The sequence below is a fragment of the Sinocyclocheilus anshuiensis genome, unplaced genomic scaffold, assembly GCF_001515605.1.
Source record: "Sinocyclocheilus anshuiensis isolate Anshui unplaced genomic scaffold, SAMN03320099.WGS_v1.1 scaffold13, whole genome shotgun sequence".
Lineage (NCBI taxonomy): Eukaryota > Metazoa > Chordata > Actinopteri > Cypriniformes > Cyprinidae > Sinocyclocheilus > Sinocyclocheilus anshuiensis.
In genome coordinates this window covers 113575-134226 of record NW_015538026.1, presented here as the reverse complement: position 1 = coordinate 134226, position 20652 = coordinate 113575, and the positions used below count along the sequence as shown (strand labels likewise).

At 39.8% G+C, this 20652-nt stretch overlaps 1 protein-coding gene across 1 annotated transcript in view; it reads left to right on the top strand.

The window, feature by feature from the left end:
• Window positions 1-166: 166 nt before the first annotated feature.
• The window catches only part of LOC107680239 (nucleolar protein 4-like), a 40989-nt gene continuing 20503 nt past the window's right edge, over window positions 167-20652 (top strand). The window contains exons 1-2 of the mRNA XM_016476046.1: window positions 167-751; window positions 16764-16916. Coding sequence (XP_016331532.1) covers window positions 410-751; window positions 16764-16916 — 495 coding nt within the window. The 5' untranslated portion in view covers window positions 167-409. The remainder of the gene's footprint in view (window positions 752-16763; window positions 16917-20652) is intronic.

Here is a 20652-nt window from a genome sequence, read left to right as displayed (position 1 = left end):
GTGTTTGTGTGTTTTTTTTTTTTTTTACATTTACGGTATTGACCCTCGGGGTTTTTCCCACTTGCACTGGTCCTCGAGCCGTTTACGCACAGGTGGGAGATACCCGCTTGGTAGGACGGCCCCCTCTCTCAGTTCCTCAGCGGATGATGTGTGCAAGTGACATTTGCCGTTGCGGTTTGGGACAGTAGGCGAGGCGTCTCTGCAAACAGGTGTGCGACTGCCCGAAACAGGCACACATAATACGACTTTTTTCGCCTTGTTTAGCGGAGGTGGACCTCCAGCACCGGTGTCGAAGCGATCATCCTCGTAGCGGGACAGGGAGAGGAGGGGGAGTCTACTATCATTTTCAGGCTTTGTAGTTGCATTTGATCGTTTCGAAAAGGGGCTCGCGGCTCACAAAGAGGAAGGGATGGCAACTAAGAAACCATGCGCGTCTTTAACAAAAAGGAGCCGAAGTCCCGTCGTGCTGGAGGCAGAGATGTTCAGCGAATTTCAGGACTGGTGTCTCCGGACTTACGGAGACTCGGGTAAAACAAAGACTGTCACGCGCCGAAAATACAACAAAATCATGCAGACCCTGCTACAGAACGAGGAGTCGGACGGTGTCTATGTCGGCAACAGCCACATCAACGCCAAATTCAAATTCTGGGTGAAGTCCAAAGGCTTTCAGGTCGGCAGCAACATCTTGGGCGAGCACAACAAGAAAGAGCCATCGGGGAAGCCCGTCCTGTACGTCCCTGTCAAGTCTACGGTAAAGTGCTTTTTTTCAGTTGACTATATGTGAGTGAATTGTGTCTGTGTGTATGTGATTGTGAGACTTCAACTCTCAATATGGTTTTGCTGATGCTGTAGCCCTTTTTCAATATGCTTCGGGACAGCGCTCGTTTGATTCCACCTACGCGCAACCCACATTGCTGTGCGCAACTTTTCAATCTTACACCTCGGGTTGACCGAGCATATTCATCCCTCACCCCAACCGGGCAGAACAGTCTTACTCTGAGAGCTGGCTGCCATAGCAACGCCGGTCCCTCTTATAACGGCGGCAGTAATGGTATCTGACGAATTGGCATGACGTTGTCCTGCTGACGGGGATCGGGATGTCACAGAAAATCACAACGTGGCCCGTTTTTTATCCCAGCAAATCATGATAATGTTGATCGAGAGAAAGTTATTTTATTCACTTTATGTCACTGGACGTTTGGAGGCGGGAGCGCGCGTGTGGTGAGCTCGTGTACCCAATTGTTGGGGTCTGGGGATGCCGGAGCGCAGAGGGGCGCGAGAGTTTTGCTTAGGGGCTAACGATATGGTGGACGTTAAAGTACAGCTATATTGCTCTAAATGAATCCGTATGTTTTGAGAAAGTAGTGTTTGAGGGACTTCAGCTGCTCTCGTGGACCACTTGAGGGTCTCGCGCACCATCCTCCTCCTGTGGGCATCTCAGGCACTGACACTCGCGCGCTCGCCGATCAATGTGCGACATTTAACAAACATTAAACATGGAATAAAACCAAGTGTAATGCGAAATGCTCTACTATTTCAACATCGGTGCCTCGTACGTTTTTATTCTGGAGAGGGAAAGCAAGCTCTTGCATTGTTCTGTACCGGATGAGGGCGGAGCGGACGGTTGGCACCCGTTGCTCTGGTAACCTACCTGTTCTGCTCTACAATGCTCGCGTTTTTTCACACATCCCAGGACTATGACTGAATCAATCATTAGAAAGACAACCAAAGCAAGGGTTCATTTAGAATCAGTTTGATGACCAAGAAATGGACAAAAATTCTGCACCCCGAGGATGCGCGATGTTTAATTTGTTCGATGCATAAAGGCATTTGGTCACGAAGCTTATTTAAAGACCCTGTCTGGCCAATAATAGTTTTAATAATAGTTTAATGGACAAAAATAGTTATCAATATCTATCATTACAGTAGGGGTTTATCCTTTTTTTACAATTCATTTAGAATATAAAATGTCCAAATTTAATGTACTGTAAAGGCTGAGATATACACCTAAGTGACTGTTTTCTTGAACACTAGGAGGTCCTCGACTACCACTGGTGCATTATGCTGTTCAGGGTGTCATGAACAGACACCATTTTGAGTATTGCCCTCAAGGGGTCCCACCAACAGACCTTTGTCTGGCATCCAGGAGGGACCGACTCCCCTGAGACTGGCACACCTCAGCCTGAGAAAAATAAGCACTCAAATTAGAAACAATGGTGACAAGACTGTTTTTAAAATGAGTATTTTAATGTTCATACTTGTTTCACTGTTCACATAAAATCCCAGGTGTTTGACTATGCATTTAAAAACACAACAAAGATCAGTAATCATGCCAACGGGAGCCACCAAGTGAGCAGTTTGTACAAAAAAAAAAAGTATCATTTTATTTTTTTTAAATAACCAAAGCTAAATTAGCATCGATTAATCCTCGTTAGCAGATAATTGCTATGCAACCATTTGACAGCTCCTAACAGGCAGCTCCCAGCGTGCTTTTCATTTATAAGACTGTATTAAGAAGAAATGAGGCAGAACTCTGAACATTGTAACATCTACTGCCACAGTTAACCCTTCACACAGATGTGTCGGTTTAACTACCCAAAGGACGTCCAGTGAGCCTGATTTATGGATAGATTCTCTATCCATAAATTGCTCCTGTAATGGAATGAATGTGCAAGTCAGATGTGAAACTGAAGTTCATGATTACACATATTACTTGTTGAGAAACACGGCCCTCCCCCACCAGCATATACGCACATTTCTCCACCCACTGCTTTCTCTCTCTTTCTCTGAGGACATGTGGCTGATCTGAGGTCTGTATACACTGGCATTCACTACCATTATTTAACAACTCCCTAATGCTGTGTTTGTTTTACCCTTCATCAGTCATTCTGTCCCTCTGTGGAGACTCTGTGCATCCAAATACAGCCTCCTGTCACTGCATGACACATACACATGCACTACATCTCACAAACGATCTGTCAGTCACACAGATGACCAGTTCTGTCATATGGGAGAGGTTATCTGATCTATGGCCATATGGAAGAGCATAGAAAATCATTGAATGGCCCATCATTGCTCAGTCACTGTTAAAGCTTTTTAGCATTTTTGTCAAAATTTGATTTAATGACTGTTTTCAAATAGGTTTTTTAAACACTCCCCCATCTGCCATTGGTTGTGACTAAAACAATATCCCCACCCAACTCATGCCATTGGTTGAGGCGTTTATTGGTCTATTATTTTTTTTTATTGTATTAATTAAACTATTAATTAAATTAAGTTCCATTTAATAATTCAGTTATTAAATCATAAAGTTATTCATTCATTTTTTTAAATATATTTTTTAAATTTGGTATATATATATATATATATACACACACACATGTGTGTGTGTGTGTGTGTTTTACACTATGGCCTCACAATTTACAGTAACCAAAATATGGAACATGATAGCTTTCCCATGCAGGGTAATGAATTCAAGCAGCTGAGGTCACTTCCTTTCATACCCACCCTGCCATGTTCTTAACCAACCAGCATGCCACAAAGAACAAGAACAAGGAAGCGCAACCATCCACACGCTTACACACTAAGCGAGTGAATGTTTGAGTGAATGTTCACATCAGCGTTATTATCTCATTAAGGACTGGAACAGTAGGGGATCCTTCCCAACCTGTTCTATGTACGCAAATTAGACAACAAACAAAGAAAGAAGAACAAACAAAATAGAGCAGAATAATAAGAGGAACAGAGGCAACTGGGGACCTTTTTACAGTGATAGGATACAGAGAAAGTGTGGCATAATATCTATGTGCTCCCACATTCCAAAATACATGTAGCTAACGGTTTTCATCATGTAAAAGTTAGTTTCATGTTGGGTTTGTGTACACTTCTTTAACATGTTTCATTTCTGGTTCTACTGTTATTTCCTACTTCTATTTTTGCGTCAAGACAAGAGACAGGTAGTGTACGCTGTCGTTTAGTCACTCTCTCTCAGTCTTTTCTCTTTATCATGCGCAATAAACTCAAAACTGACTTCACCCAGGGTGCTCCCTGCCAGCTCCCATCTGAACGTTCTCCTCTCCATCTTCCTCTGTCTGTTACCCCCCCATGTGAGCAGTGTCTTCCCTTTCACCTTCCCCTGGGTGGCAGGGCTGCAGGGTGCCATGGTGTGGGGTTGGAGCCCCAGTGCAGTGTGGGATGCAGAAGAGTGGCAGAGGGCCTCTCTGATGCAGCTACACCATGGGTGTGCCATGTTTCAGTGTGTGGGGGCGAGAAGGAGGAGGACCTGATAGAGCAGGGGCTCTTTATCCTGTGTGGTTTCAAAAGAGCTACACTGTCATTGTGGACGAAAGAGAAGCAAAAAAGCCACTAATAGCAAATGAGTCAAGCAGCTCATGCTATTCTGTCAGCGCTGACTGGGCTCACAGTGCACATATCATTCATAAAGCTATTAAATATGTATCTGTTGTGTCACAGGCCCACTGTAAACTTTGTTTCATGAGAGTGGTGCTCGATTCAGCTGCAGGGCATCACAAGCTCCCTCTGCTCTCTGTCTGTCAAAGTCTTTCTCTATACCGCTGTAATATTCTTTCTCTCCCTCTCTCTTGATCTGCTTCTGCTCTTTCTCTTTGTTGCTCTCTTTCTAGTGAGGGGGAGTAACTTCATTTATCACCTGTTATGTCCTGTGGCTAACACTGGGAGCAAAAACACACTCGCACGCAGTCAAACACGAAACGTCACATTTAGTTGTGACCACAAGTTCACAGGTGTTTAAAATTAAAGTTTTTTCTGCTGCCCCAAATTGGGTCAGTCATTCAGGGTTTTACTTACGCTGCCAACAGTTTCACTGGCCCTATATCACAAAAATTGATCAATTTTATTATTAGTAACATATTTTAAGTACCATTTGAAAGTTTAGGGTCAGTAAGAATTTTTTTAAAAATAAATTAATACTTCAGCAAGAACACATTAATTTGTTAAAACATTTACAGTAATGATATTTGTTGTTACAAATAAGTTCTATTTCAAATAAATGCTGTTGTTTTTAACGTTATATTCATAAAAGAATCCTAAAAAATATTAAGCAGCACAACTCTTTTTAATATTGATTATAATAAGATATTTGGGCACCATATCAGCATATCTGAATGATTTCTAAAGGATCATATGACACTAAAGACTGGAGTATTGGCTGCTGAAAATTCAGCTGTGCCATCACAGGAAAAAATTACATTTTTAAATATATGTAAATAGAAAACTACACTGTTTTTAATTAGAATAATATTTCAGAATATTGATTTATTTACTGTATTTTTGATCAAATAAATGCAGCCTTGGTGAGAATGAGAGACTTAAAAACATTTAAAAAATCCGACTGACCCCAAACCATTAAAAGACTTAAAAACATTTAAAAAATCTGACCGACCCCAAACCATTGAACCAGTATGCTTATGCTCACCAAGTTTTACATTTTTTATTAATACATTTTTATGTTAAAAGTGAAAAAGTGACGTGACATGTGGCCAAGTATGGTGACCCATACTCGGAATTAGTGATCTGCATTTAACCCATCCATTGTGCACACACACAGCAGAGAACACACACTGTGAACACACACCCGGAGCAGTGGGCAGCCATTTATGCTGCGGCACCCGGGGAGCAGTTGGGGGTTCGGTGCCTTGCTCAAGGGCACCTCAGTCGTGGTATTGAAGGTGGGAGAGAGCTCTGTACATTCACTCCCCCCACCTACAATCCCTGCCGGTACGAGACTCTACCTATTTATCCTAACCTAACCATTAGGCCACAACTTCCCCAATATAAATATAAATATATAAAATATAAATATAAAATATAAATATGTATATGTTTAGTCAATCACTGATTTTTATATAAAAAATACAACATTCACTACAAATAATTTATTACTACAAATAATATATCAATAGTCAGCCTAAAACCTAATACATTATCAGGGGGGAAAAAGTAACATATATAAAATATAAAAATATTGAACATTTTGTATTATAGAGATGACAAATTATACTAATAGCTATGTCACCCTATATAAGCTATAAAATAAAACATGCTTTTGACAACAGTTGCATAATATACAAAACATTACTGATTTTTTGATTGGTTCATGTTCATTCTTGTAATTTTAAAGCCTCATATAGTCACCAACAACTGATTAATGGCCCATCAACTATTCAAAATCTATCTCACACTAGCCTTGGTTTATTAGTAAGTGTTTATTGTAAAACCTCGTCTCATAATCTACTGCATTTGCACCAAATGCTGACAATAACATATATACTACAGCTCACTGTAAAACTTCACACTGCTCTCCTAACACTCGCACACTCATGTTTCCCCCCTCATCTATGTCTCTGTTGATTTTCAAAAGTTAAGGGGGCAAAGGAGAAGAAAGGATGCTGCAAGATTTTAAGTGAGGGAAATGATTGCTTTCTGTTGCTATGCCAACAGAAACAGAAATATCCTCATTGCCGTGTATGTGTGTGTAGCAGAGGAAAGGTTTAGTCAGTGTTCTGCAGTATGGGCCTGTGGCAAGACAACCGTGAGCATATACTGACTCTCTGAGCTGGGGGAAATCTCCTGGTCAAACGTTTGAGACTCGCTTATTCCATCATATCTACTGAGGGATGATAGAGGTTCTACAAAAGCAGGTGTTTCAAACACATACAGGTGTTTCAGAAAATCACCATATTTACATCATATTTGTAACCTAATGTGACTTATCTGTCGAGTGAATTTTAGGACAACTTTAAATGGAAAGAAAAAGAGAAATTTATAAATTTTGCTCTGCCAAGATTAAATGTTTGAAGTTAATGATTTTGCACCCATTGTAATACAATAACTAGGTAATAATAAGAAAAGCAAAACGGTAGATACATTACAGATATGTTGTAAAAACTAGCTGTTACAACTTGTAAATACGCTCTAAAGATGTTATCAAATTATATTTTGCATCAGAGACACTGAGGGGGGAAAAAAGCTTAAGAACTGACACCTTGTCCAATGTAACTTTGTGGTCAGCTGTTTTCATCATAGTGTGTGTGTGTGTTTGTGTGTGTTTTTAAGTGTCTACCCTCTCTTGCTCAGAACTCCAGGTCAGCAGAAGGCTGATCTGTGCAGAGAAACACTCTCAAGAGACGCTGTTGTCCAGCCTGCAGGGATCAGGAGACACTGTCTTCTGTCCTGAAGGAGTTGCTTCTCTTGGCGACTGATCTCAAAAATAGACACATATCCACCCAAATTGTTGTTGACAACAGGACACGTATCCACACTCAAACGCATGAAGAAGAGACAGACTTAAACTGTAGCAAACCGCTTTTCGATTCCATTATTAGCATATCACTGAGGACAAAAATCAGGCAAAAATCTCATTATGATAAGTGATTAATTAGCGAGCATATCTGCAGAGAGCCTTGGAGAAAAAGGGATCTAAACAGACCTTCCCTCAGCTCCCCTCCCCACCCCTTCAAACCCAAAGACACTCTCTGCCTCAACAGTGGCCTTTTATCTACCAGTCATTTGCATGAATGCTAACAGTTTTGCATGATGCGTTTGCAATAGCAGGTTACGACATGAAAAGCCCACAGAGCGCACGCTGTGCTGTCCACACGCAACATACAAGACAACCACAATGTCCACTGACACAGAGACTCTCTTTATCTCATATACTTCATCAGCACTGACCCAAAAGTCCTTAAATCAGTTATTTCCCTCAAAGTCTAGCATGCAAAAACTGAATAACTCAAAGAAAGAGACTTTTATTAAACTTAAAAGTCTCATGCTAACTAAGACTGCATTTATTAATCAAAAATAGTTCCTACAAAACCAGTAATATTGTGAATTATTATTACAATTTAAAATAACTGTTTTCTATTTTTAACATATTTTAAAATGTAATTTATGGCAAATCTGAATTTTTAGCAGTCATTACTCCAGTCTTCAGTGCAACATGATCTTCAGAAATCATTCAATATGCTGATTTGGTGCTCAAGAATCATTTCTTATTATTATCAATGTTGAAAATAGTTGTGCTGCTTAATATTTTTATATTTTTATAAAATATTTTTTAACATTGTTTTTCAGGATTATTTGATGAAGAGAAAGCTCAAAAGAACAGCATTTATTTGAAACATAAATCTTTTGTAACATTATAAATTTAATCCATACTTGCTGAGTGAAAGTGTTAATTAAAAAAAAAAAAAAGGAAAAAAAGATAAATAAACTTACTGACCCCAAACTTTCAAATGGTAGTAAAAGTTAAAACCTGCTTAAGTCCATCTGCTGCATTCAAATAAACCGGTCTCACCTTTTTTTTGTTTGATTTAACTAAACATTTGCATTGTTAGCTGCAAGCTATCGTATCAGAGGACAAAAATGTTACTGTCTAGATTTACTAAGAACTGTTCTGATTGTGCTACCACACACACAAACCGCTTGATTGACCCACTTCAGTCTGTCTCTTAGAAGTGAGAAGCCTCCTACTTGAAATGGATGTTTGATTCAGAAGTAGGTGATCTGATCTAGTACCCTCTTTCGCATCTTTTACACTATTGTCTTTTTGAGGTTTTGGGATTCACATAAGTAGAATTGGTCCAAGTGCGTGAACCCTTGCGTCTGAAACTATATGAATGTACAATATAAAAACAATATGCGAAGTTATGTACATTTATATGTAGATGTACATTGTCATTGTGTGTGTGTTTGTTTTTGTGTGTACCGCATGTGCTTGTGTGTGTGTAATGAGAGAGGGTCACGGATGGTGCTGCTCTGGTGTTCCTCCCCTCGGCTCCTTCTCTCTGTTGCCATGGAGAGACCGTTCTCCTCTCCCATAGGAGAAGAAATTAACACCATTTTTAACTGGCTCCAGGGCCTCCCCCCTACCAGAGAGAGAAAGAGAGAGAGCTCCTACAAACACACACTCGCACACCTACACAGATAACCACACACAGACACAGTCCTGGTACACGCTGACTCCCTGAGCGGATCAGGGAGGATGTGTGCATGTGTGTGCTAGCGAATAAAAGCTTTCTCCATCTCTATTCTGGGAGGATGCAGCTTTGGGACAAAAGAGTGTCTCACTCCATCTCCCCCTCCTCATATTCACCCTTCCTACCCTCTATGCCACTCTCTCGCTCGCTCTCTCTCCTTTGTAATTAACTTCTGCAGTCTCTCATTAGCGTTGTGATCCTGTCCAGTTGTCTCACTGTCTGCACCCCCCTCCCCACCACGCAGTTATACCATGACACCAGGGTCACGTGACCCAGCAGACACCTCAGAGCATGAATAGAACACGTTTATACCCACATGCAAACAAGTGTTTTATTTCTTGTGGTTTGGGCTTATGCAGGGCCATAACCACCGTAGCGCTTGAGGTCATCGGATTAGCGGTCGATCGATATGGGTTTTGAAATGACTGATTATTTACCTTTTCTTTATTTTTTAAAAGGTTTACTTTTGGAATTCATGGCTATAGTACAGAGAGCAGACAGGAAGGAAAGTGGCAGAGAGAGGGAGGACTTGATTGGAAAGGACTACGAGCCAGGACTCAGACTCGCCAGAAATGCAACCATGCTATATGTCAGAGTGCTGCCCACAGGCTATCGGATATGATGGTGCCCACCAGTCTTGAATTATTGCTAGGATCTTTGAAGATGAAAAATTTTGGTCGATGCTGAACAGGACACAATGGGCCAAAAAACAATACCGAAAATAATGATTTTAAAATAGACTCTTTGGAATAAACAAACATGTTTTAATTATTATAATACTTTATATTTATTCGAATATTTGCATATGATATTTTATGTGATATTCTTTCTTCATGTGGCATTGCTACTATAACATCTTTGCTACAATTTTTTTTAAATATTGCATAATATTTCAAATAAATGTAAATATATTGGATAACTTTTCTAGCTTTTCTACTTTAATGCACCAGTTAGATCTATAGCCAACTTGAATTACAGCTCATAAAACCATTTTACTTTGTAATGTGATTTAGCTTGGAGTTAAATTTGATGTTAAATACAAAAAAGGGATGGGAATCGATTGGATTGTGAAGAGTGGCTGTTACAGACCAGAATGGAGCAAGAATGAATGCAAGCGCTAAAATAGTGCATAAATACTGTAGCTTAACATTACCCAATAGCAGAAAAGGAAACTCCTTTCAGACAAAGTTTAAAGATTAAGAATACATTTTTTGGAATAATGAGCACTGGGAATGTGCATTAAGATAATAAAATTGGGTTAATTTTGATTTAATGTTGACTTTAGCAGTTACACAACGATGTTCAATATCCTGCTTGACTACCACACATAAAAACTTCACATCAGACACACAAAAATACTTTTAGGGGAGCTCGATTGAGGCCAGAGCTTTATAGTGACAGACTAATGCAGATGACAGTTAATGATCAGTTGTGTCTGGGTAATGTGGGTGCAGGGAGTCAGATGGAGCTCAGGGAAGAGCTGCACCCATACGAGGAGCTGAAAGCGTCCGTCACACCCTGTCAGAGAGAGAGAGAGAGGAGGGGAGAAAATAACGAGTGCCTGAATGAGAGGGAGGGTTAGGAATGAGGAAAGAGTGAAGGGAGAGAGAGAAAAATGTAATATGGATTTAATGGAAGAGCTTCGTGAACTTACAATGGCAGGAAGGTGGAGAGAGTGGGCCGGTGGATTGAACAGAGGAGACGAGAGGAGAGGAAAGGAAAGGAACGGAGGGATTACACTTCATCTTTCCTTGACCTTAATGCACAAAGATTCACACGCAGCTTCCCTGCCCCGTAACTCTCTTCTAAATCCCCCACCTCCCACTGAGAGAACGGGTTTCAACGATTTGTACGTCTATACCTTCTGCTGGCCTCACGGGGTGGAGATGGGACTTTAAGAGGTGACCTGTTATCAGATTTGCAGCAAGCTGATCTGAATCGCCTACATTGTTGAAACAGTTCCTCTTTCACACACATGCACACACACACACATTTTTGGCTCTTCCACTGTAATACAAATATTCCCCCCATTTTCCCTCAAGCACTATATCACTGTAATGTGTTATGGCAGCTTTAAACAAAGCAATTCATAAATATACTGCTGGATATTAAGTGTCTAGGTGTCTGATAGCAGACAACAATAAATTCGCTCTCAATGTTATAAATTTAGCTATGTTTGCTAAGGCTAGCAGCACTGTATCTATTCATATGGGCGGTTTAGAATTAAACTTTGTCGTATAAGTCATCCTGCACCGCTTGCGCTGAAGACATGAATGATATCGCAAAATGTGTGGTTTTTGCAGAAGAGGTGCAATATTACTTTTCTAAGCAATCTAACATACAATTTTTCTGTGGCGGAGGATAAAAAGGGTGAGAAACCAATTCAATAAACTTACACTGAAGGCAATCTCCTAGCAATAGCATTTACTAATGCACTAAACACCACTCAGAATGCCCTAGCAACCTCCTAGCAATGCACTAAAACACTCAGAATTCCCTAGCAACCTCCTAACAACACACTATACACCACTCAGAACAACTTAACCAAATGATCCACCTAAGGCAACAACATTTTTACCACCATGGTGGTGAGTTTGGAAAAGCCAAGCACCACTCGATTTACTTTAGAAAATATACAAATAAAAATAATTCTTAACCCCACAAGTCATTGTGATGCAAAGACTTTTGTACTATCTGTGTTTGTTCATCCACATTGCTTTAGTTTATCTTAATATTGATGAAGCCTATGTATCTGACAGCAGTGAAGAAAAGGCTACTGACCACTCAAGCTCTATGGTTCAAGCTATTGAGTATTTTATTTTCTAAAAGCATCTTAGACGTATACGTATCTAATGTGTCCTGTTTGGTGCCATATCGGTCATGTCAGTTATGTTGCTCTAGTCTATCAGGTCTTCTTTACCTTTTTCACTGTAAATATTTGCTAGGGCTCCTTTTCTCCGTCGGCCCATGCATACGTGCTTGTGTGTGCGAGTGTGACCCAGCTGCCTCCTTTCTCTTGCCCCCTCCCTTCACTGCCCCTGTGTGTGTATGACTGTTCAGAGACTCTCTGTCTGTGTGCGTGTGTGTGTGTGTGTGTGTGTGTGTGTGATGTGTATGTGTGTGTGTGTGTGTGTGACTGCCAGAGGGGGTGGGGGGTCGGGGTGGCCGCTTGCCGAATCAGCCCCTCCAGTCTCCTAGCAACAGAGCTGTTTGGAGCGGGACGGGTGAGAGAGGGAAAGAAAGCGAGAGAGAAAAGCAGAGAGAAAGAGAATAGGAGGGATAGAGAAGAGGGGAGGGGGATTGAAAAATATGCTACATCTGGAAAAAGCCCAGGCTTGCTGGGTCTCGAGAAAAGAGAGAGACAGATAGAGTTTTAGAAGGGGAAATGCTGATTACTGCTGCTGACAATTCACAGTGCTTCTTTAAAATGATGAGAGGATGATGAAACCGTGCACTTTCAGGCCCAGAAAGCAGTATCTCACACACACACCAGTTCAGCTCTACAGTGGTTTAATGATTAAACACACACACTGTTGCTCCACGTCGGGAACGAACAGTCAGCTCTGTCTGCGCTTTTGTGCTTTGAGGAAGAGTGAGTTGAGAAGAGTGTGTTCACCTGATCAGGGTTAACTGAAGCTAAAACACTCACTGTGTGAATCATACTTTCTGCTGTCACAATCGGTTACTGTTTATTGTATTAGTAATTTAAATAGTAGGCCTACATTTAAATCGAACAAGCATTTCATTGTTTATTTTTATTTTTATTTTTTTTACAATTTTATGCACTCTGGTATGCTTGATTTTGATTGGTCAGTTGTTGCATTCTGTAAATATTTTTGACCACTAAACGGTTATTCACCGTTGTGCCAGTCAACTAATTTCCTAAATAGCCGAAAATAAAAATTGTATTATTATTTACTCATGTTCAAGTTATACCGTGTGACTTGCTTCAGCGGAACCATTTTAGTACAAAAGAGCCTGATATTTAAACGATTTTACAGTAAAACCGTGGTGAAAACGCTGCTCTTCTGTCCGTCATGCAGCACATTCCAGACCACTAGGTGGTAGAAATGCACATTTTTATGCTGGTGCATTGAAACAGTAGAAGAAGCAGGTGACCATTTCAACCACCTAGTGGGCTAGAGTTATATGGGTTGGAAATGACATGAGGGTGAGTAAATAAACTTTTTTGGGAGGAACTGTTCCTTTAAGTAAATACAGTAAATAAATAGTCAGCCATTGTACTCTGCAGGCCATTTTCCCATATAATAAAATTTCAACTCGAATTACAATATTCATCTTATTCATCATATTGTTATTTTGTGAGTACAGAGTCATTGAAATACAATATTTAATGTACACTTATTCATTTATTTACAAAGTTGCAAAGTAATAAATCAGATAATGTACAGTTAGCCAGTCATTATTGCAAAACAAACCACTTTAGGGTGAAATTAGATCCCATGCTTCGCAGTTTAAATGTGATATATTGTTTCTATTGCACACACTGTGATTCAGTAACTTAACACTGAACTGGCCCATATTTTAATCTATATGGGTGCAGTATGGTGTCGCTGTGTGTCGGGTTTGGCCCAAGTTAGGCCTTGGGTAGAGCTGAACAGATCGCCCTGATCCTGCTGGCCTACTTTAGTCACCCATACACTTGTGTCCCAGACTGTGATGTGCCCTCAGATTGGGGAAAGGGGGGGGGGTAGAGAAAATGTTTGTGTCTGTGAGCGCATGTGTGAAAGCAACTGGAATTAAGCATTCAAGCTAAGATGGAGATGTTTGTAGGACAGAGTCAAACACACACAGTCCTCCCCCCACGGCTATGGCTGAGGCTTTCTTCTCAAAGGTATTGCAGGAGCCTGTGTCTGGTGTCCTCCTAGAGGGACCATTTCTAGGATATTCTCTGGTAGACAGAGAGGAATAGTGTTTCTGCATAGGTGTGGCGTGGTCACCTTGTAACCGAGATCATGAAAACCAGGTTGGTGCATGTTTGACTGATCATGGCATAATAAGAGTGGTAATTATGACGAGAGGAGGGAACGCATGCACGAGCCGGACGGCTGGAGAGGGCCGGATTAAAGTGAGACTGCTCTGTGCAGTCTTTTAGTGGTTTTAGTTGCCATGGCAACCTTCATTACCTGGCACTTGGGAAAGGGGGAGTGAGAGAAAGAGGGAAGATGGAGCGGGACAGGAGAAAAAAGGAATGGAGAGCAGCAGAAAGAGAGAAAAAATGTGTCTTTGGGAAAAGGTGAAAGAGAAAGCAAAACAAGTGGAGAATACAGGAAGAAACGTTAGGCCCACTGGGAATCAAAGTAGAAATTTGCAGTAAAAGAATTAGGGAGAGAGAAATAATATATGAAGAGGAAGGAGAATGACTGCTACTTCCTTCTTTTACACCACACCTGCTGTTGTGTGTGTAAAAAATTAAAACAGGCAATACAAGCTAGCTTAATTTATGCCAGTTATAGAATCTAGTAACACAACAAAAGAAAGCAATACTGAAGTCTAGAAAAGATGTTTGTGAGAAATTTTGAGTGTAATTTTTCAATGTTAAAATAAATAAAAATAAATAACCAAAATAATATCCAGTTTAATATTACAATAATCAAGTTTATTATTCAGAGATAAGCTATTAGTAAATAAATCCCCCCAAAAATTGTACTGTACTGTGTAAAGTGTACTGTGGGACTTCAAGTATAGCCCGGCATAACGAGCAGCTGAACCAATGGTGTGATTTTGGGGCAGGACAAGAGGAGTGTTCTGGAAACCTGTTTGAAAACAGTACTTTTTGCAGTTCCATTTTGTTTCACGTTTAAAAGAAGTTAAATAAGTTACAGTTACTTTGGAAAAAGATGTGTCATTCTGAAGTAAAGCCAAGAAAAAATAATGAGAGAGCAACAAAGAACATGTGACGGTTGAGCCTGTGTGGGACTGGGGGAATAAGAAGCGATAAGAGTTTCTGCAGGTGTCACATGACCTGCTGCCCTGCACACCTGCCCGAGAGCGCTGCCAGTTGCCATAGCGACAGGGTCAGCTTTATGGAAAGCAGGGTTGAAGGTGGCAATGGTGTGAGGTGGGGCTGGTTGTGTGTGTGTCTGTGGTGAAGAAAGCAGTTATTTTTAAAATGCTGCAGAAAAGTGTTCAAAAACCACACTCTATTTCTCTCACACACAAATCTAAACAGTGGAGATATTCTGTAAGAAACCCCTTGAGCTGTGGAGGACTTAATATTAGATTCAGATCAATGAACGTCTGAATAATACACTACACAAAGAGACTCTCTTAGCCTTATACATAGCCACCATAACCTCGGGGCGGTACTCATAAAGCCCTGTAGCACAGCACTCATCCAGGCGCTGTTTAAGTGACTGAGATGAGCATAAATGTGGAGAATGCAACTCAGAAACTCAAATAATGTATGAGCTGTAAAGAATTGTGCCCATAAAGATACCAGTCTGACTGGTGCAGGCAGAGTTCAGCTGGTTGCTGTGTCATTACTGCTGTCAGAGGCCTTTGAGCCTGTCAGAGTCATTCTGCCAAACGAGACTACAGTTTACTGGTCTAAAACACAGACAGAATTGCTTTGCAGCTGTCTGAAACAAACCTGGAATTGTGTAATGGGTTTCATCTAGAGATTGTTGGGGGCAAATTTATGGTTTAAGACTAAGGTTTTTACACTTACTGTCATTTTACATCAGGGCTAATATTGCGAGCTGTTTCACAAGAGGCAAACAATAATAAACTAAACAGTGCTTACCTCATTAAATATTCATGATCTTTGTACAGTCGCTGAAACTTCACATGCTGTTTAGTGGCGTTGTTTGAGAGAAAAATGAAAATGTCGAACAAATGCAACTGGAGTGAAGATGAGAATGTGTTATTTGTTTTTGTACAGAGCTGTTACTTGTCCAATCAATGTTACTGACCTCATGAATATGCAAATAAAAACATTAACCCAGGGTTTACAAATGTACAGTGGGCAATCTAGTAACCTGAATTGAAACCCAGTAATACCCATTTGCGGTGGTTGTGAAAAGCATAATAAAGTACGAGTGATAGGCCATGTTCACACTGCAAGCCTTGGGGCCCGTTCACACAGGATGTGTTTTTCCATTCCACTACGCTACTTTTCCATTGCGTGTCTATGTAAACACTCTAGACAGATGTGTTTGACCATTGCACTCATGTCACGGTCCTCAAGTTAAAATAAGATCAACTTTTAAAAAACGCATCTCGAGACCTTGAATTTATTTCCCCATCCACTGCCCGCGTCTTGTGGTTTTCAAAGCAAAAACAGGTTCACATGTGTGAATGGCCCTGAAATAACCAACATGCGCAAAAGAATAGAAACAAAGATGGTACACAGAAAGCTGTCATACAAAAAAAAATCTTTGGATTGACTCCCGACATCACAGAATTGTAATGAATGTCAATTTGAAGTGACGTAAAAGTAGTATGGATTCCAATGATATGACTTCATTGCAAAGACTTCATTGCAAAACATCGGACGTGTATGTGAATTGGGAACACATATGGAAGCCAAATTAGAATCGGAAAAATAAGATTCAATGTGGTTTGTACTGTTCACACAATGGAAAAACAGATGATAGTGACATGTGAGCAAATGAATTTGGGAATTTGGGCCACTTTTACCTGTAGTCTAAAATAGCCATAGTTTTTGAATGTTGATCTTTCTTCAGTTTTTCATAATCACATTTTCTCTCTGTCTCTCTACAGTGTTCAGATGGAGGGGCAGCCCAGGACAGCTCTTTGAAGCGGGTTGCTGTGGTGGAGGATTTTTTTGATATCATCTATGCCATGCACGTCGAGATGGGGGCAGATCCCGGACGAGCACCCAAACACGCCGGCCAGAAAAAGACCTATAAAGCGGTGAGTTGCAATCATTCAGTGCATAAAAAATAGTCAAGACACACTTCAGCGAAACTCTTTACTCTTGCTATAAAAGTACATGCATCATAGACTTTGTGTGCAGCAATGTGCAAAAATCCCCTCTACTTATTCTTATGACCACACAAACAACTCTAAAATAGAACATCTGAGTAACTATAATGAGTGGAGGCTGTTGCTGGGGCAACAGCAGCCATTTTGAAACACCTGTCACAATGTTGAGCCATTATAGTCTATAAAGCAACAAGGAGTCCAAGCTTTAGATAAAAGAACACATTTTGTCGATTTACTCTTTGGGTTTTTTAATGCAGCAATGCACTAATGCATACTAGCGATGCTGGCCAGCTTTTTCCGACTCACATCCACCCACGCATGTGAAAAACAAACGATGCAATCTAAAATCATTTTAAACCTGATCCCGTCTGCCCCACCGATGTAAGTCAACATCACTACCTCTCAAGCTGTCAAACATGACAAGACCCAAGTGACAAGTATTGCATCATGGGACTTACATAAAGCTGCCTGGTTCGCCAAGCCCAGAGGAAAATTGTATTCCTCAGAGTTTGCCCTTTCGTGAATCAGGACTTCTGTAGTTCTGAGTAGGGCTTCACAATTAATTAAAATAAAACCGAAATCGTGCTATGGCTTAGTGTGATTATGCATTGTGTGTTTCAGAGTGAAGTGCCATTGTGTTCTTCTACACGTGAACAGCTCATTATTTTGTGTTTTCAGTTCACAGTAAATGCAGCTCCACACAAACTCATCTGAATGTGCTGAACATGGACCAACCGTCTTTCCAAACTTCCAATGAAAATAGCATATAAACTGGCTGATGTCAACAAAAGAGAACCTTTAAGGTGTCCCTGTAGTTTTCCACCAAAATAAATTGTTTAACATCTCGAAATTTTAAATTGTGATAGCCTTAAATATTAGAATTGTCATTTTACAGTATATAATAAAATATATATTTTTTTTTTTAAATCACAGTAGTAACATTTATAATATTTATTATTGTATATAAATAATACTTTTATTTAGTAATAATGATATTTAGAAAATCATATTGAAACAAAATCACAACATTTGGGGGCAATCCTACAAATATTGTGCAGTCCTACAAATAAGCACAGCAAACATGGATTTTTTTTATTTATTGCAATCACAGTTTTTATCAGAAAAATCAATATTAAGATATTGAAATCCTGTTTATATTGAAATCTCTGACTTTGATAGCAGACTTGGGAAATCTGTGCACAGTTTGGGACTTTGCTGAGATATTTTCTGAAACTCAGCAATACATGTAATATTACTGGATATTTTTCAGGAGAATAATCTGGGAAGCAGAAGATCCTTAATTTACTGTATAGGAAAAGCAATTACTGAAATCTTGTTTTTTCCCAGTGATATAGGACAAAAAAAATAGCCACAGACAGTGGATTTCATTTTGCACTGATATCCAGCTGAATTTTAAGTTGCCCAAACTGCAGGTATGAGTCAACCTGTGCATTACCTTTGCAAGCCTTTTGTCTCTAGTGTACAGCTCTATTTTCTGTCTTACTGTCTCTTTCTCTGACTGTCTGAGAAGTCTGAGAGGTCTTAAAAACTTAAGTGTCAGGCAGAGTTTTTGTATGATATTTAGTGGAGAAAAAAAAAATTTGGTTCAATTCAAAACAGCTCTGTCCAATTTCTTTTTTACTGGTGCTCATAATAAGGAGTACTTTCTCAACCACTTTTCTTAGGTGTAAAGGGAGCTGTGTGTGTGTGTGACTCACCTCTCCTTTATCTGAGACACTGGTGAATGAAGAAGGAGGAACAAACATAACTGAGTTAGCGACTGAATCTGAGGGACCAAACACACTCATACTGATCTGACATGCAACATTGTGAGAGGGATTTTATATCACATGCCTTTATTCTTGTGCAGTGTCATTTCTCTATGAGGCTGCACTAGAGTGTTTTGTGTAGTGTGTAATTATAAACAGGCTATTATGTTTCTTAGCACATAAATTCAGCATAGGTGTTATTGGGTTATTATGTTGCTTATTATTTGATAATGAGAGAGGAAGAAAGTCGATATGTAGTACAACCTAATGCAGCATTTAGCATCTGATCCAATTAAATGTGAAACACACAGAATAGAGTTAACATATATTCTTCTAGAGGTAGGTAGGGGTGTAAGCGTGTACCGAGTATGTTTGATTGTGCTCTCCTGTGCTGTGATTCCTTGGTGTGTGAAAGCAGGTGTCGGGTTCCAGCCCCCACTAAGCTCTGTGCTAATCGCCTAATTAAAGCAATTAACTGCCTGATATCCATGTTTTTGACATTTGGCACATACTGAACCACTCTAAAACTGCTGGACTATCAGACAAGCAAAGATCAGTGCACTCTAAGTTCTCACCGATTGGCTGTGACCTTAAGAAATCAGCTGTGATTGGCTTGATTTGCTCTGTTTGAACTGACTGCTTGGTGGTGTCCAGAATCCTTCAGTTTTACATCCATGGCCCTGTCCCAAATGCCACCCGAGACTTTCAGGTCCTGATCAGAGTCCATACTTTTGAGACAATGGCACATATGGTGACACGTGCCAGGTAGTAGAACACTATAAAGTCTGCACCAGTGCGGGCTTTTCTGGAGAGTGACTGAAATAGATTAATATATTATATTAATTATTTTTATTGTATAAATAATATTACAGTATCACTTAAAATAATTATACAAATTATTATTTATTATATTTATTGTAATATTATTTTTAGTGGTGATTTAAATAATAATAATAATAAATATTTATTTATTTATTATCTTATATTAATTATTAATGATTTTAATTTAATCAAATTATTAATTAATATTATTTATTACATTTATATTATTATTAAACATTTAATGTTTTAAAGGGGTGACTAATAATAAAAATACTACTATTACTACTACTACTACTAATAATAATAATAATTGCATTATTCATTACTGGAAATTAATATATTAATTATTAATTAGTTTGATTGTACAGTGTTATACAATCTAAAATCATAGAACCAGTTATTATTATTATTATTATTATTATTAATGATAATAACCATCACCATATTTAATATGTAAGTAACCTCTTATGCATTTGCAGATGTGCATATAAATCAACTCTAGATATAATTATTGTGACTAAAGAAAAAAAAAATCAACATCACCCTTCCTGTCCTGACCCGCTACCCTTTCATACTGCTGCTGTTTGCATACTGCCCTCTAGTGGTGGAATGACAGGACTGCAGTGATGCTGTGTTGAGATTGAGACCACTGAACGTGCACCTATTACACCACAACCTGATTAAATGCATTTCTGTGGCTTTGAAAATTTCATTTTTGTGTATATTGTTCATTGTCATACTGGACCTCAGCCTGTTCCCTTGAAGGAGAGAGAGAGGGGCATTCATTGGTTTGGACACACAAAGGAAAAGGAGCACCCCCAATACTGAAGATGCAAAAGATGTTTGTGTGTGTGTGTTTTGGGTGTGTGCGGGGGTGGCACGGGGCTGCACAATGTCCTTGGGGCAACGTTCACCTCCTCTCCTCAGCCAATGCCCTGGAGAGCCCTGCTGTCAGGTCTCATAGCATGACCAGCCCACAGAGACCAGACCCGCCAGCCTGGGAGTTGAGGGCAGTCTGGGAGCATGGCATTCTGGGAGGTGTGGTTTTCCCTGTGTGGCCTTTTCCCTCTGTG